The following is an 18,426-nucleotide window of genomic DNA, read 5'->3' on the forward strand; positions in this document are numbered from 1 at the left end:
TGTTTCACACACTCAAAATAAGAATTAAAGCTCCATTTACAGAGATATCGACTGCTCAGTGCCAGAAGTGGGTAAGTGCAATAGCTTAATAGTACTTAACCACTTCTGGCACTGAGCAGTCGATATACCAGCAGGTGTCAAAAATCCTGAATTAATGAAAATGTACAAAATATGGGCTATTCCAACTAAAATCTATATACCCCCCTATGGAAGACATGACCTTAATCTCCCGCACAGGGGGTGTAGATATCAAATGGAGTCACCCATTCAGAAAAACTAAGGTCATGTCTTCCATATAGGGGGTGTATGGATTTCAGCTGGAATAGCCAAATGGAGCTTTGTCTATACTTTTGTACACGACATCTCAGCAAATTTTCTCAAAATCAGGAAATTTCTGAAAGACTGGCATTACAGTATAACAGATTCTGTTCTCATCATTAAGAAATTTCATAAATTAATTTATAGTATCAAAAAAATTACACAAAAATAATACAGCTGTAAATCACTTCATTAAATACAATGGACGGATGGAACTGTTTCCGATTCCAGAAAAATTTAGTACTAATTTTTTGGGATTAAAAAATGTTATCTCATTTTGCCAACTAAAACATAGCTCATCAATGCTTTAGTAACTGGCAATTCAAGTAAAATTTTAATATTTGGCCAACTTTTAGAAATAAGGGCCAAAAACATGCATTTTGGGGTGTTTTTTATTGTATCAATTGACAATCAAGCCTACAGATGTGTACAAAGTCTAATATTATTGTATACACTATTATTTTATTTTTATAACCAATTATTACAAATTAAAAGGGCATTTTGTGATCCACAGCCTCATCCCCCACTTTTCTCCAAAAAATTGAGATTTTAATACTACTAGAAACCTGTGGCTACATAATGTTTATGTACCAAAAATTTCTTGTAGATTAATTTGTTTAGCAAAAATATCTTCAAATTTTAATTTCGTTCCGCATACCAGAACGAAATTACAACAGTGGCCTATGGAGCAGTGTAATACACATAATCATGCATAACTCGCAAAAAGCAAAATCGGAATCAACTGAAATTTTGGGAGTAAGCTTTTTTCGTGGATATCTGCTGAAAAATATCATAAAGAGAGGATGCTAGGATCACGAAATCCTCCTTTAAAACAAAATAATATCTGACCCTATACTCAAGATTTAGTGTGACTGAAATTGTAAGAAACATGCAAATGTTTTTTGACACATGTTTTGCCCTCCAAAATACCCTAATATAATTTTTTGACTTTTTATCTTGGTTCCAATTAAATGATTAGGATTGAGTTAGAGTTTTATTTGGCAAACCATGATAATTTTTTTTAATCCTAAAAAATAGTACTATATTTTTTTTTAATCATGAGAAGAGCAATATATAAAATGCAACGAGAAATGGCTGAACTATCTATATTTCACACACTTAAAAAGAGTTAATGCTCCATTTATTATAAATTTATATTTTGGCCTATAAAATTGCAAAAATACTTCATTGAATATATACAATGGATGGATGGAAATAGGGCAATATAAATGCAACTTAAGTTTGTTCGGCTTATATTAGGCAAAAATTATCCCGTTCTGTTTACTACGTGCGTCAATAATGTCCCAACTCATGCTTGCGTAAATTCACATAAACACGCCAGTTGTGCATTACGCAACAAACAACTATCGGAAGTGTTGCGCCATTCTATATCAATACAGGGTGTCATGAGTCTTATTTTTTTTGCCAATTTTAAGTTGAACAAACTTTAGTATTGGCTTATAATACATTTCACACACTTAGACATCAAGCTCCATTTATCAAAAATATACCGTAAACGTTTGCCTAATGGCGCACCTGGGCTCCATTGCCTTGGGGGTAAATTTCATGTACAAATATAGAACTCCCTCCTCTAAAAATCCCAACAAGAATTAAGGATATGTGCCCTTATTTGCTGGTGGCATTTTTATGGGAGGGCACTTTTAGTTTGTTTCTAAAAATCCAGTTATGTCAAGGGAGCCCATAGCGCCATTAGGCGAACATTTACGGTTTTACACCATAGACCATCAACCATCGATTTTTGATAGTCTCTGTTTCGATGGTCTATGATTAGATATAATCAATCATAAATAGCAACAATACAGCTTATATTAGGCCAAGAAGAAAAACATGTGTATCAAAGAAAAACTTTGTCCTCCACCACTTATTAGAACTCTATTTGAAATCCACATACTCCCTGTGGAAGATTTTGGAATTTCAATCAAAATTCAACAGTTTAAACAAGTCCAAAATCCAACCAGACATTTTGATCCAAAATGGTAGAAAAGGTTGAAAGATTTTGGAATTCCAATCAAATTCAAAATAAGGTTTGATGTTGAGGATAAACAAACCATTTTTATTTCTTAGCCTTAAAACACGTTAATAAACTTCTTTACAATGGACGGATAGAGGCATACGATAGAATTCAACCAGTACTGGATAAATTCATTATCATATATACTATTTCATGATTTCTCATACTGGCAAATATACTATACAGGTAGACTAAGTTAGAGAGAATACGCAATCTTGCATTTCTCGCGATCGATCTTGCGTATTAGCACTTTTCTCGCTTTTAAAAGATTCATTTCTACCAAGAAAAACCATTTCAGTGCCAGATGTATGCATAATTCGACAACCATTACAACTCAATAGGCTGAAGTTTGATCCGATTTTCCAGCCTGAGTTTGCAAAAACAACCCATTTTCTGGCACATCCAAGTAACATTACAAGTGATATTCTTTATTTACTACACAAATCATTCAGAATATTGACCTTCTTGCTTATAGGGTGGCTCCTAGGAAAACCTTTCTTGCAGGGATTCTTCCTCAGTCATCTTCACTTGCTGCTTGTATGGCATCTTCGAGGAGCGCAATAAAACCGACTTTGTTGTCGTAACTTTCAGTGCTGCATAGCCACTCTCTCTTGGGTGTCTTCAGTGTGAAGGCATTCTGCAAATCTGAAAAAAGATATCACCATCATGATTAAAGGCAGGTGATCTGATTTTTTTCGTATTGTGTTTTGTACCTCACATTGAGGCCTGTACCAAAAAAATCCAATCCCCAAGTGTTGAGGTAAATTGCACTAGCCGTATTGATATTAGAAGTACAAACATGTTTCACAACAGCCCATAGAATGGTATGTGTGGTATACAAGGGGATGAGGCTATCACTTTCCAAAAGTAATCAAAGTGCTCAACCACTATAAATAGTGGGGGCGTAATATAACAAGTATTATTTTTCAGGTGACTAACTTTGGAATTAAATGTATATATAAATAAATCCAAGTAAGTTAAATCATCCACATTAAAGTTCTCAACCAAGAAGGGAGCTGGAATATATTTAAAATGAACTTGGTGGTTGACTAAAGCATTGTTGTTTACAATGTTGTTTCATGAAGGCCAGCCAAGCAGGGTAGGCCGACCTACACCACATAAATCTAATATATACAAGAACTGGTCATCCCTGTACCGATGCGTGGCCACAAACGTAACCGTCCCGGCTGAAAAATGATTAAAAAAAGGTACGGCAAGAATTTTTCACATCATGTACGTCGAAGATCACTTTTCAATGTGCAAACTGTAGTTAGGATAATGAAAACTACTAGTAAGCAAGTCTACTAAATGACCTCAAAATCTGAAGAAAAAAAATGGCGGACCGTCGCCGGACCCTTTCCAGAACTAATACAGCATATTTAGCCATTGTCAACATGGGGTCATCGCGAGGAATATTTTCCTTAAATAAAAAACTAACACCTCCGCTGTGTGGTATTTCACGATATAACGTTAATGGAAAGAAAAGTGCAAATGTTTTTCGTGTTTCGAATCAGACGAGTGACAAGCTCTAATGACGTCATGATGTAAACAACGTAATCGCCATTAATAATTAATTGGGTAAACCCAAATATGGAGGTATCCAAAAGTATGCTAATTAGAAGTTCAACGAATCAGAATACGATCCTGGTATCCAATTCTATGCAAATGAGTTGAAGGAGGTTACGTGAACATGTACACTAGTTCTCATCTAGCTTTAACTAAAAGATCTTTGAGCTACACTCATCAGAAATTATATCTTACATTTAGTGTCTGGTATATCAGTAGCTAGTAGTTTGTTCAGTGCCACAGATGAATGGTATGTAAACCTTGTCTCGCATCGTTGAGTGTATGGGATATGTCGCAGACTTCTTCGGGTTATCACTAAGGCATCATTGAATAAGAACGCAGCTAAGTCTTGCGTGTGATCATAGACACTGGAAAACAAAAGAAAACAACATTATTATACACTGAATAAATTTCTTTTGCACAAAATCATAATTTTATTCACGATTGACAGTTTTGTTTATCATGGTCGATATATATCATCAGAATGATGATGGTTGATCCTCACTCCCGGTTTGCTGGATCCTGACTGTAGATGGTGTATTTTGAATTGATCAGTCAGGAGGGGATTGTATACATGACTTATAAGTGGGCTCCTTATCTATATTCATGACGTGACTGAAAACGTCAATCATAAGTAAAAACTTGCGAGCGAGCACTCACTCACTCACTCATTTGCTTTACTCACACACTTCACCGACCATTGCGACCAACCCACTTGCTCAATTAAACAGACTGATAATCTGATTACACATCAAAGGGTTGGTTGATGAATTTACAACTGCTTATGAGGAATGAGGAATAATCATTTTAAATGTTTGTTTGTTTGTTTGTTTGTTTGTTTGTTTGTTTGTTTGTTTGTTTGTTTGTTTGTTTGTTTGTTTGTTTGTTTGTTTGTTTGTTTGTTTGTTTGTTTGTTTGTTTATTTATTTATTTATTTATTTATTTATTTATTTATTTATTTATTTATTTATTTATTTATTTATTTATTTATTTATTTATTTATTTATTACGGTATAAAAATCCAGAAATACAGTCAGAAAACTGAGACATCTGGTTAACAATGCATACATCAAAAAACACAGAAATATATTTAAAAAAACATATTTTGACAAACAACAAATCAAGAATTTAAAAGATTCACAACTGCAGGAATTGTTGATTTTTGGTAGCGAGTTCTCTTGCATCTAGGCGGGTCAAGTTGTTGAGCATTCCTGAGGTTTTTACCGTGTCTTTTACTTTTGGGAGCAGGGAGCATCCTGTTGTGACGCTCTGATTTGAAAATGCTCTCGCCAAAACCTCTAAGGAGATGTTCCGCCTTTCAACAAGAGAACAGAGCTCAAAGCGTCTTCAGAGCCTCTGAATACGAGCTGTACTGGTTACCGAGTATTATACGGCAGGCGCGCTTTTGGATAAGTTCCATCTGGTCATCTTGGTGTTTAGTGATACTACTGTGCCACAGAGGACTGGCATATTCTAATACCGGACGCACGTACATTTGGTAGACCGAGGTCAGATCACTAGCAGAAGCTCTGAATCGCTTAAGAACATAGAGCATGTACATTCTCTTTGAAGCCTTTGTAATCATTTGACCAACTTGGATATCCCACTGGAGATTGTTTTGAATTGTGACTCCCAGAAGTTTCATACTGTTAGTGGAGTTTCATACTGTTAGTTTATGAAGTAATTGTGGTATATGTTTTCCATCACTCACATATCTAAGATGGTCACCAATGGCTTGTGCTATTGGCCCATTAATACGCTGCGAGCAGGGAGTAGGATTTTTCTATTGGTGTATTTATGAGCGGTTTAACCCCATGAGAACTGCCTGCCGATTTGTCAAAAAGAAGTTTTCATTATCAATTGGACCAATCAGTAACATTGTTAGAATAATTTCACCTTGCAAAAAAATTGGGGTGAATTATTTGCAAAGCTCCATTCTGATTGGTGATTAAAATGAAGATATCATGTAATTGACCAATCAGAGGCAATGTTAGATCGGCAGGTAGTGCTCAGGGGGTTAAGAAGTCTTACCCTTTTGGTCCATTGTTATTACTGGTATGCTCCCATTGCGCAAGGTGTTGCTCTGTGATGAGATAACGGTTAGCTTCAAGAAGTGATGGACAGTTCTTGATTCTTTTCTGTAAAGTCAGTAGCTCTGCTTCATGCTCTAGTCTGTGTTTGCACTGTTTACAGAAAGAAAACACACACACAATTACTAAGAAATACACTCTTCTGTACTTAATATTACACTGACTTGTTTTCAAAAACTGCGCAATTAGACTATATAGAAATGTGGTATTATTTTAGATATTTCGTTATAAAAATCGTTAAAATCAATGTACTTATTGTTTATTCTACATTGGACTATAGTCTATCTCATCTCAAACAGATAGACTTTGGATTTTGCAGTGGCAGATTCGAATCATGTGCAGTAACCTAATCCCACAGGGCGTATACACACGCACAGAAGGGTGATTTGTCTGTACACTTGCAACGCAACTGCGTAAACACACTGATATGAATCTGCCACTTCAAAATCCAACATGGCGTTACTCTCAACTTGAGACAAAAGTTCTATAGTGGCTTTCACATTCTTCCCTGAAAATTGCACATTATTTCGCCAGCAATTATCACAACATAGGTGCAAGATTGCCCTGCCCAGCCCTCTGTCAATTAAGAATAGTTATAAAATTATTTTGATCAATTGAATCATGACAGGAACTGTGTATTGTGCTGCCTCTTTTGCTTGGTTCTTTTGCTATGTTACATCCGTATTGGGCTATTCCATTTATAAAATCCACACTACCCCTGTGGAAGATTTTGGAAATATCTTCCACAGGGGGAGTATGTTTTTCAAATGTAATTGGTCAGAGTAAATCATTTTGAAACCCATACTCCCCTGTATTATGGCTATACATATATCTTCTGCAACAGGTGTGAGCATTTCAAATGGAAGTTACCCAATTGTCTATTCTATTCGAAACTGATACTCCCTCTGTGGCAGACTTAAGCTAAATTTTCCACAGGGGTAGTGTGGATTTTAAATGGAATATCCCATTATTACCTCATCACCAAATTTCCTGAGCTGTTTGAACACATCCAGTGTCAGTGCCAAATCTTGTCTATCAGCGTGTTCCTCTGGCGTCCAATGCTGAAGCGCCACCAAGAGTCGGCTGTAGTCCATGATTCGTCTGGTAGGTGCTAACATGAGCTCAGCGAGCGTCTTCATATGTGTATTAGGTGACCGGTCGTGGGTCTTGAGAAATCCCCGAAATGCTGGCTGCTGTTCATGACACTATCACATAAAAAAAGGGTATATACCAAAAATAAAAGTTTAGCAATAGATTAAGAATTTGGGAACAACAACTTCATCAAGACCAACCAAAACGAATCTCATATTGAAATAATTTATTTAAATAATTTATTAAACAAATACTCTTGTTCATTTTACCTGGTACAAGGGTAAAACTACTGTTTCTGGTCTTGTGCTCTGTTGAGAAATGTATATCAAGTTGTTGCCACATAGGGTGCAAGCCCGGCCCCCAACTCAAACAAAAGTTGGTAACCATGAGAACTGCCAAATCTTTCAAAGACCCCCTTTGCATCAAATTTAACCCCCTTTTTCATGCAAAATCAAGGACAAACTTTGGCCCAAAACGACCCTTTTTTGTGGTTTTCAAAAACTAGAATTTCAAACACTCCTTTTTATTGACTAGAATTTCAAACACCCCTTTTCAATGACATGAAATTACCGTATTTTCCCAAGGACCCCCCTTTTATCCAAATTTCACGGACAGTGCAAATTAAATACCCCTATTTTTGTGATTTCACAGTCAAATTTCGAGGACAGTGCAAATTAAATACCCCCTATTTTGCCAATTTCGCGGTCCTCGCTGCTGTGTTGAGGTGGGGGCCGGGGGTGCAAATTTGAGTCAGTAATCATTGAGTATAAACATCTTTGACATTTACACAATCTGTGACATCCAGGTAACTGGGTAATAGTATATGTTGGGGAAATATTGTCCTTCTCACCTTGTCTAGGACACCCAGGGCATTGGGGTAGTTGTTGTGAAAGTTTGTAAAAGTTTTCAGTTTTCCTTGGAACTTGACAAAGCAGTCACCGATACACTGCTGTGGTCCCCATTGGTCTAGTCTATTCTTCAGCTCTTCCAGGAGTTGCCTATGATGAAAATAAAAAGAGAAAAATATGATGATTGAGATGATGAGATGAGTCAGGGTAGTGACGGGTGTTACAAGTTCGGTAGGATTACTAGACTCTATCCAGAGGAAAGCCCTTCAAATCATAGGTGTGAGCAAAGAGGAAGCAAGCACAAAGCTGAACATCACATCTCGCCATCAAAGACGTCAAATGGCTGGAGCAACAGTCCTCTACAAAATGCACACTAGCTTGTGCCCACCAGATATGAAGGCACTGCTACCAAAGCCATTTGTAGTCAGAAGAGCTACCCGCTCCAGCTTGTCCATGCCTTGCCATGCTCTCACAGTACATGTACCAGTTTCATATCTACTGGTAGGACCTTCATCCACACTGCATTCATGTTTGGAATAGCCTACCAGATGGAGTAGTCGCGAGACATATCTGACAATGGTGCACCATCCTTCAAGAGCAGAGTGCATATATAGGGTCCACAACTTTTTAAAATAAATCGAAAAATATTTGACAAAATGCAAATGTGTAAAAAGGTATGGGTAGCCGTATTTGTTTTACACATATGGACCAAATTATAGCGTCACACGTCAATGCGTTCAGCCACAATGGTTCATTATGTAAAAAAAGAGACTGTTTTAAACAGTGTTAAAAGTTGCACCTGAGTCCATAGGAGTCAGCTCTCAAACAATACAGGTGGCCAGGTCTATGTGTTTGTAAAAGAAAACCTGACTGCTATGGACTCAGGTGCAACTTTTAAAATGGCCTCTTTTCTTACACAATTAACCATTGTAACTGAACGCAATGACGTGTGACGCTATAAATTGGTCCACATGTGTAAAACAAATAGGGCTATACATATCTTTTTACATTTTTACATTTTGTAAAATATTTTTTGACTTATTCTAAAAAGTATTAGGGGGGAACTTATAAGTTGTGGACCGTATATCTTATTACTTGTGTCTGATGCGTTACTGTATGAATGAATGAATGAATGAATGAATGAATGTACCCCTTCACTCTTGATGTTCCTTAGCTGCTGTGAACCACTGATTGGCCCATGTGGTTGCCAGTTAGTGCCTGGGTGCTTATATAAGCTCTTGACCCGTTTCACTCCTCATGGAATATTGTTCACTCTAGCATTTTATAAAAAAAAATATGACACTGGGTAGCTATAGATGAGATGAGAGCAAAGAGATTAAACTAGAGTCCAAAGTTTACCGTTTTATAAAATCTATTTTCTGTGTTGTAATCTGTGTTGTAAAATTTGTAAATCCGTGTTTCATGAATAAGGCTTAAAATGTATAAACAATAATATTAATGTCACAATAAAGTGTTCAATATATCCTCTGATTGGAATATTCTCACGATAATAGGCCGACTCTTACGATGTTTGGAGGGATATAGGGGGTTCATGCCTTGGTAATATACCTTTATTTCGGTATTATTACATACCTGCCAACATTGTAAAAATAAAAATCTGTACAGGGTGCGCGCGATCCGGGGTGCGCGAAGCACGCGCTCACCCGTAACGGCACATGCTTGCCAACCTTTGGAACTAAGGTTGGTGTCTAATTAGAGTGAAGCGAGAGAAGCGAAACAAAACTTTTTTTTTTTTGAATTAAATTTTTTCTTCTAAAGTTTTTGGCAACTTTAGAGAACCACTGGACCTATTCTGAAGTGCTAAGATCATTCACAGGTAATTTGAAAAAAAAATTACAAAAAAATTACAGTTTGTTATCCTTAATATGTAAACCATTAACTAGTGTTTACCTCTTCATGTATCACATATTATAGATGCATTGGTTTTCCATGCATTTATAATATGTGCTACATGAAGAGGTAAATATTGGTTAATGGTTTGCATATTAAAATAACAAACTGTAATTTTTCCAATTAGAAAAAAATTAACTGTGAATGATCCTTATGACCCTAGCACTTCAGAATAGGTCCAGTGGTTCTCCAAAGTCGCCAAAAACTTTGAAAAAAAAAATCTAAAAAAAAAAAAAAATCGGAACGGTTGGCAGGCATGTTATTACACAGTATTTTTTATCATAAACATTGACGCACACAACTCATGATTGTTTTTAATATTTTTTCTCTTATCTTTTAACAATTTTTGTCACATCATACAAAAATTTAATTTTACGTGTTGTACCTCCGATTCTGTGATTTTTTTCCCACAGAGGATCGACTCAGCCATGTTTGATGTAGATGTAATGAGATGGATTAACTACTTGCCTATTGGTCAAAAAGAAATTTTCATTATCAATTGGACCAATCAGCAACATTGTTAGAATAATTTCACCATACAAAAAAATTGGGGTGAATTATTTGCAAAGCTCCATTCTGATTGGTGATTAAAGTGAAGATATCACGTAATTAACCAATCAGAAGCAATGTTAGATTAGCAGGTAGTGCTCAGGGGGTTAAAGCAAAGTTGAACTCACTTGCTAACAGGCACCAAGTTATTCACATCCGTGAAGATCATCTTTAGATTATGTAGACTGATGATAGCATTGTTAGAGTTGAGTGCAGCTAATAATGGTTTGTAGTACACATCTCTGATAACACGTAGTTGCTGATAATAAGACTCTTCCGATAGGACAAGTTGTTGCGCGACTGCTTTCCGTCGATCTGGTCCACTACCTCCTAACTGTAATTAATAATAAGATAAAAATTATGTTTGAAGGTACAAAAATAAAATCAAACAAACAAAGCAACACTCCTTTGTGCATTTCATTTTCATATCTGAGATTCCTCAAAAAAGATCAATACTTTCATAAATTGTCAGAGCAAAATTTTCAACAAATTATTTTTATTTATAGGCATGAAATCAATAATCTATCATTAGTATCTAAAAATGTTAATATGCAAAACTATTGCTCCAAATAATCTAAAAACCATACTATTTTTGCCAAAGTGAGGCCGAGGGAAAAAAGTGGTGAGGCAGAGGGGAAAAAGTACGGTTTTGAGATCACAAGGAGCAATAGTTTTGACCATTCAACGACTAAAGGGCAGTCAATATTTGTTTTAGATACCTTATACATAGATTTTTTAACCAAATATTTACACAACAAACCACTCTTTTCAGAAATGTCACACACAAGCCACAACTGAGTCGGTGTGTTTATGGCGTAAATAAATACAATAGTATATACAAATGGAATCAAACAAATTGAAAGTGACAGTGACGAATGAGGTTATTGACTTTTCATCTGTTATTTTACGGGTATTGTAAAAAATCTTTTACGATTTTTCACAATACCTTGAGATTTTTCACAATACCTTGAGATTTTTCACAATACCTTGAGATTTTTCACAATACTTTGAGATTTTTCACAATACCTTGAGATTTTTCACAATACCTTGAGATTTTTCACAATACCTTAAGATTTTTCACAATACCTTGAGATTTTTCACAATACCTTGAGATTTTTCACAATACCTTAAGATTTTTCACAATACATTTCGCTTGAGGTCCATTTTGCTTGGACCTCAAAATATCCTTTAGGGTTGCACCCCTCAAGGCACACACTCCAAAAGACAACCAATGCTCAGTCATTAACCTCTAAATAATACCATCAGACAAAAAAACCCTCATTGTTAGATCATATCACCATACCACTTTCAATATAAAGTTAATAAAATCACCTGATAGTCAACTTTTAATGCCAGTTTCCTCATTGGTCTCTTAGTTGTCATGGTAATAGCTGATGATTTACTTGATGACGTTGACAATTTTGTCAGATGCACGGAGGGTACGACTTCATCTTCATCTAGTCCATCTTCCATTTCTTCTGATATGCCTCCTTCTGAGTCAGAGAGAGCCTGGGGTTTGTTACATAAATAATGATGATAGAACGTTTTTGTTTTTAGATTGTTTTGCCTTTATAACTCAAAATTTACCCCTATAATCAAAGACGGAATTAAAAAGACTAGTTTGCATCCCATGCCGCTGTCAAACTCGTCACGACTCTTGATTGGTTAGTAGTGCATTAAAGGAAGGTTGATTCATCTGGTGCCGGTCAAAGAAAAGGAATCGCAGAAAATGGCGAAAATTATGGTACTTTTACAAGGCAAAAAGCACCTTTACTAAGCACTGTTGACATGGTACCTTTAGGAAAGACACTTTTCTATTAGTAAGACCTTAACCTAACCTTTGAGACAGTTTGTGTATTTGAAGGTGCAAAATGTAAGGCACACTGTTTTACTGCCGCGTTAAGAAACTCAATCGTCACAACACTCATAAACAAACTGTGTCCAAGATAAATAATAAATAAATAATATTTGTACATGTGTCTATTATAGTAATTAAACTAATTATTTTAAGATCTGTAAAGTAATTGTGATGTATTTTGTTAGTTTATGTCTTTTAATATGTTTGCTTTCTGGGCAACAAGGGAGAACAGTGCTATGCACCCTTTGCATGGATCCGCCATCTTGCTACCAAAATGAGGTCCTTCATGCAAACACATGCACAAAAAGTGCTTTTCAAGCAACGAGTCATAAGGCCTTTGCAAAGCAAAGCAAGAGTTTCATACACCCTCTGAGAAAGATTCAACCTGAATCTTCAGGGTGAGTTTCAAATGGAGCTGCAGTGTTCATTCCATTTATAATTCATACTCAACCTGTGGCACAGTGACATCGCCCCGATATCTTCATAGTAGAAATCGCCATGGTAGGTTGAATCCACAGCCACCTATGACCATTTTATTCTGACCTTATGAGATGCATATTATTAGCGAAGTGACTTGACTAAGGCTACTGACAAGACGGTGTAATTGATTTTTCGCTCTGTGAGCAAGCTTGTATACGACATTGCGGTCAATGGTTATACTCTCTCCACTTGAGTGAGTGCCGCTATAGCCTGCTGCGCGCTGTAGTCCATATAGGACCAACGCAATATAAAATTGAGAGTTTTGGTCAAATTTTGACTTCAAAGCGCACGGCCAATTTTCAAAGCGCACGCTAACGACTATCAGTGTATGAGACCACATCTGGTTTCTTGAGAAAAAATTCATTTACGGGAGATATTCATCATTTTGTAACCCAGTATCCGAAGATTTTCGTCTGATATCAAAATCGTGCATAGCAATTCACGTGTATGGATCCCGTGTATTCATTTTAATGTCTCTGCTGCACCAAATAATTATTAGCCAGGCGATGTCGGTGTGTGTGGCAGATATTTCCAAAATCTCCATGGGGGAGCGTGGATTTAAATGGAATAGCCCATTGCGGTTTTCCTCATCGCATTGAGGATATGATTGGATGCTTTGCCTGAACCCCCTGAGCACTACCTGCCGATCTAACATTGCCTCTGATTGGTCAATTACATGATATCTTCACTTTAATCACCAATCAGAATGGAGCTTTGCAAATAATTCACCCAAACTTTTTTATGTGGTGAAATCATTCTAACAATGTTGCTGATTGGTCCAATTGATAATGAAAACTTCTTTTTGGCCAATTGACAGGTAGTTCTCATGGGGTTAACATACCTGTTTGATATTAGCGTTTTCTTTTCTACTCTTCATAGATGCTCTGTCCTGCAAACCATTTTCAAGTCCACCATTACTAGCTGCCCCTGAATATTCCATCAGTTTTCTACTTAAAAAGTTGACTGGCTCCTCCTGTAAGGAGAAAATATTATTGTGCTATTACAGTTGAAATCCAAACACCCCCTATGGAAGACATGAACTTAATTTTCCACACAAGGAGTGTCAATTTCAAATGGAGTCATCCATTCAGGTAACCCCATTTGAAATTCACACTCCATGTGTGGAAGATTAACGTCATGACTTCCATAGGGGGTATGAATTTCAACTGAAAAAGCTCATTTGTGGTTTTCACATACTGACAAACTCTTGATAACTGGAAACTATCCCTTTATGCTATACCAACTGTAGAGGGCAACATAGTTGTCAAATTTTGTAGCACCAAGCCATTTTTAGATCACAGATACCTCCAATGGATGAACTGTGCGAGACACTTCATGAGTTAAAAAGGGATAGGATGGTCCATCATATTTGGTCAGTTTACATTGCTTGTATTATCTGACTATTTTAGTGAGTTTTTTGTTAAAAAATATAAAAAATCACAGAATTTCATTCTTGTGAACGATGTAGGCTAAAACTGCATTCCAAATTGTAGTTGAATTTTTCTCACAGGGTGTATGATATTAAAATGGAGCTGCCTAATGTGTTTATTCCATTTGAAATTCATACTCCCTCTGTAGATGATATTTCCAAAATCTTCCACAGGAGTAGTGTGAATTTTAAATGGAATAGCCATTGGCAGAGCATGGATTCACATCATGGATGGAGACCCCCCACAAAGTTCTCAGCAATAACTGGACTGATGATAGCAGTCTATTTTGTATTGATGTGCCTGTATGGGATTTGTGAATTAGAGAATAAAGGTATTGGTTTTAGCCACTGGAGTGCATCTATCGTCTCATATAACACAGGCGACATCATTATTTAAGTAAAACAACAAGGAAGCCGAGTTGTTTTACGCCAAAAAATAATGATGTCGCCCGTGTTATATGAGACGATAGATGCAACGACAGCTGCTAAAAACAATACCTTTATTCTCATTCTTAAACACTTCAATTCAAATAGAAATATCATAAGTATTACAAATTTTAATCAAATTAAATCCTACATTTTATAAGGAACTACCTAGGGCTTAAAATTGACCAGTCCCGTTGTTGCTATGCGTCTCCGATTGGTTCAAATAGCAAGCACGCGTATCGCGTTGATGCACACGCGCTGACCCGTGTGATATCGTGTCATATCACACGGGTAAGAACCAATGAGATTGCAGGAGCATTCTCAAGTGTTTAAGAATAAGACACATCAACATCTCAGCACATGTGCATTGATGTCCAATCATCTCTCCACAAGTTATACCGTAAAGGTTCGCCTAATGCCGCTATGGGTTCTCTTGACATAAGTGGAATTTTAGGCAAATCTAAAAAGTGCCCTCCTGTAAAATTCACACCTGCATGGAACCTTAATTCTTGTTGGGATTTTAGAGGAGGGAGCTCTCTATTTACCCCTAGCAAAAGAGTCCAAGTGCGCCATTAAGTCCGATTCAGACTCCTCATTGCAGCGCGGTACAATACATGAAAATGTACATTTCAATTTCATCGCGTGATGTTGCGATGTTTTAAAAGCATGTGGGATCTGCATCTCCTTTTATGGTCATTCTGTCAACCTTGATTTTCCAGCAGCCAATCACAACCGTGCACAGCTGCGATATCGCAGAACAAAATCCAAATCCATCGCGGACTGAAATTTCCACCGCGCAATGAGCATTTTCAACGCCGAGCTCGTAAAAACCTGGCTCCGATTTCAGTTATTATAGCACCGCAGCATTGCATCGCGCTGTGATGTGGAATCTGAATCAGATTTTAGGCAAATCTTAAAAGTATGTATTTATTATCCAAAAAAGCAATAACTCACCACATCAGGTTGTGATTCCAAAGCAGAGAGTGCTTGCATCAGAGCTGGTGTGACTTGCTCAAATTGGCTATGCATTGTGGGTAAAGCACTGAAGATGAGCTCTCCTGAAATAATAATAATAAAATAAAATAAATTGTAGTGATGAAGTAGTTCTAAAATAAAAATAAGAAATAAAAAAAAAACTCGTTCACGTCTGATGATGCTGTCAATCAAACTCAACACGGTATGTGATTGGTCGTAACATGTAAATATGGTGCCTTAATCAGAGAAAAGGAATCGCAGAAAATGGCAGATGATGTTGGTACTGTTATAAGGCAAAAAGCAACATTTCTAGGCAGTGTTGATAAGGGCATATTGATTTTCCATTGCGTTCTGAAATTTTAATGATCACAACAAATTCTAAACAAACTGTATAATTGCGTGATTAAAAAAACTCAAGCTAAATAGTAAATGACTTGACTTTACTTGTGACTCGACCACCCATTGACTTGCGTGACTTGTGACTCGACCACCTGTTGACCTGACTTTAATTGTAACTTGACCACCCGTTGACTTGACTGGACTTGTGACTCGACCACTCATTGACTTGATTGGACTTGTGACTCGGCCACCCATTGACTTGACTGGTCTTGTGACTCGACCACCCATTGACTTGCGTGACTTGTGACTTGACCACCTGTTGACCTGACTTTAATTGTAACTTGACCACCCGCTGACTTGACTGGACTTGTGACTTGACCACCTGTTGACCTGACTTTAATTGTAACTTGACCACCTGCTGACTTGACTGGACTTGTGACTTGACCACCCATTGACTTTACTTTACTTGTGACTCGACCTCCCGTTGACTTGATTGGACTTATGACTCAATCACCCGTTGACTTTACTTTACTTGTGCCTCGACCACCCATTGATTTGACTTGACTGGACTTGTGACTTGTGACTGGACAACCCGTTGACTTGACTGGACTTGTGACTCGACCACCTGTTGACTGGACTTGTAACTTGACCACCCATTGGCTTGACTGGACTTGTGACTCGACCACTCATTGACTTGACTGGACTTGTGACTCGGCCAGTCGGCCACCCATTGACTTGACTGGACTTGTGCCTCGACCACCCATTGATTTGACTTGACTGGACTTGTGACTGGACAACCCGTTGACTTGACTGGACTTGTGACTCGACCACCTGTTGACTGGACTTGTAACTTGACCACCCGTTGACTTGACTGGACTTGTGACTCGACCACCTGTTGACTGGACTTGTAACTTGACCACCCATTGGCTTGACTGGACTTGTGACTCGGCCACCCATTGACTTGACTGGACTTGTGCCTCGACCACCCATTGATTTGACTTGACTGGACTTGTGACTGGACAACCCGTTGACTTGACTGGACTTGTGACTCGACCACCTGTTGACTGGACTTGTAACTTGACCACCCATTGGCTTGACTGGACTTGTGACTCGGCCACCCATTGACTTGACTGGACTTGTGCCTCGACCACCCATTGATTTGACTTGACTGGACTTGTGACTGGACAACCCGTTGACTTGACTGGACTTGTGACTCGACCACCTGTTGACTGGACTTGTAACTTGACCACCCATTGGCTTGACTGGACTTGTGACTCGGCCACCCATTGACTTGACTGGACTTGTGACCCGGCCAGTCGACCACTCATTGACTTGACTGGACTCATTATGCCAACACTGCCACTTACCTAACATATCAGCCAATATCTGATCTTGCGTCTGCTTGAAATATGGCCGTAAGAATTCCTGGCATCTTATTGTTGCCTCCTGTACTCTGTCAGCCATAGCTAGCCATGCCTCAAGACGATCAAGCTGGAAGTACTCTGATACAGGGTTAAGATCTCTCTTGTTGTGGCCCTGCCATTCTCCTAGAACTGAAGAGAAATGATGAGTATAATAATGTATCATGGATAGATATTGCCATTTCTTAAAGGTGGGTGGTACGATACACACTAACATCGCCTGGTTAATAATTACATTGTACAGCAGAGACACTAAAATGAATACACGGGATTGATACACGTGAATGTGCTATGCACGATTTGATATTCAGACGATAAATCTTTGGATACCGGGGTAGAAAATAATGAATATCTCCCATAATTTTTTTATTCTAAAGAAGCCATATTTTTTTCCTTGCACTTGAACATACGTGTTGAAAAGATATGATAGTCGTTAGCTTGCGTATTGAGAAAGAAGCATGCGTATTGAGTTCAAAAACTGACAAAGATTCTGATGTGCCGAACTATAGCGCAGCTCGTGGAGGCAGTCTAAAAGCAGATGACCTCATGCCATATACATGCTCACGCACACACAGAGAGGTCAGTTACCAGGCTATTGTCAGTAGCCTTAGTCGGATGTCCCTCGGCTCATTATGCGTCTCAAAACTATTAAACAGGTCAGAACAAAATGGCCATGCGTGGCTGTGGATTCAACCTACCATGGTGATTTCTGCCATGAAGATATCAGGGCGATGACACTGTGCAATAGTAAGTGCCTTTTAACGCGGCTGTGTACTCTAGACATTGTTTCTTTCGCAAAATTGAGTTTTTTTGATATGTTTGTACTTTGTTATGTTTTTTATAAATACAAGGAATAAAAATCCAGATTTGTAAACTCCAACTGTAATATTTTAAGGATTTTATTTTCCTATTCCACTCGTGTTTTAAATTGAAAAGGAAAGAAAATCTTTGTTGTACCAGCAGGGTACATCGCTTGGCGCAACTAACGCATCGCGTTGCGTGTCGCGAAATTTGTTAACGCACAAATACGCTTACGCATACGCCACGCTTATCTGCATCTTGCGGCGCATCTTATGGAAACACCATGGAAGC

At 37.7% G+C, this 18,426-nt stretch overlaps 1 protein-coding gene across 1 annotated transcript in view; it reads right to left on the reverse strand.

Annotated features, from left to right (window-relative positions):
* Positions 1-2,838: 2,838 nt before the first annotated feature.
* Positions 2,839-18,426, reverse strand: part of LOC140140515 (epithelial cell-transforming sequence 2 oncogene-like) — a 38,124-nt gene continuing 22,536 nt past the window's right edge. The window contains exons 13-22 of the mRNA XM_072162274.1: positions 17,281-17,466; positions 15,554-15,657; positions 13,586-13,717; positions 11,739-11,915; positions 10,535-10,740; positions 7,949-8,096; positions 6,981-7,211; positions 5,948-6,099; positions 4,112-4,284; positions 2,839-2,995 (exon numbers count right to left, since the gene is read on the reverse strand). Of these exons, the coding sequence (XP_072018375.1) occupies positions 2,865-2,995; positions 4,112-4,284; positions 5,948-6,099; positions 6,981-7,211; positions 7,949-8,096; positions 10,535-10,740; positions 11,739-11,915; positions 13,586-13,717; positions 15,554-15,657; positions 17,281-17,466 (1,640 nt within the window). The 3' untranslated portion in view covers positions 2,839-2,864. The remainder of the gene's footprint in view (positions 2,996-4,111; positions 4,285-5,947; positions 6,100-6,980; positions 7,212-7,948; positions 8,097-10,534; positions 10,741-11,738; positions 11,916-13,585; positions 13,718-15,553; positions 15,658-17,280; positions 17,467-18,426) is intronic.

Source organism: Amphiura filiformis, chromosome 19, assembly GCF_039555335.1.
Source record: "Amphiura filiformis chromosome 19, Afil_fr2py, whole genome shotgun sequence".
Taxonomy (NCBI): domain Eukaryota; kingdom Metazoa; phylum Echinodermata; class Ophiuroidea; order Amphilepidida; family Amphiuridae; genus Amphiura; species Amphiura filiformis.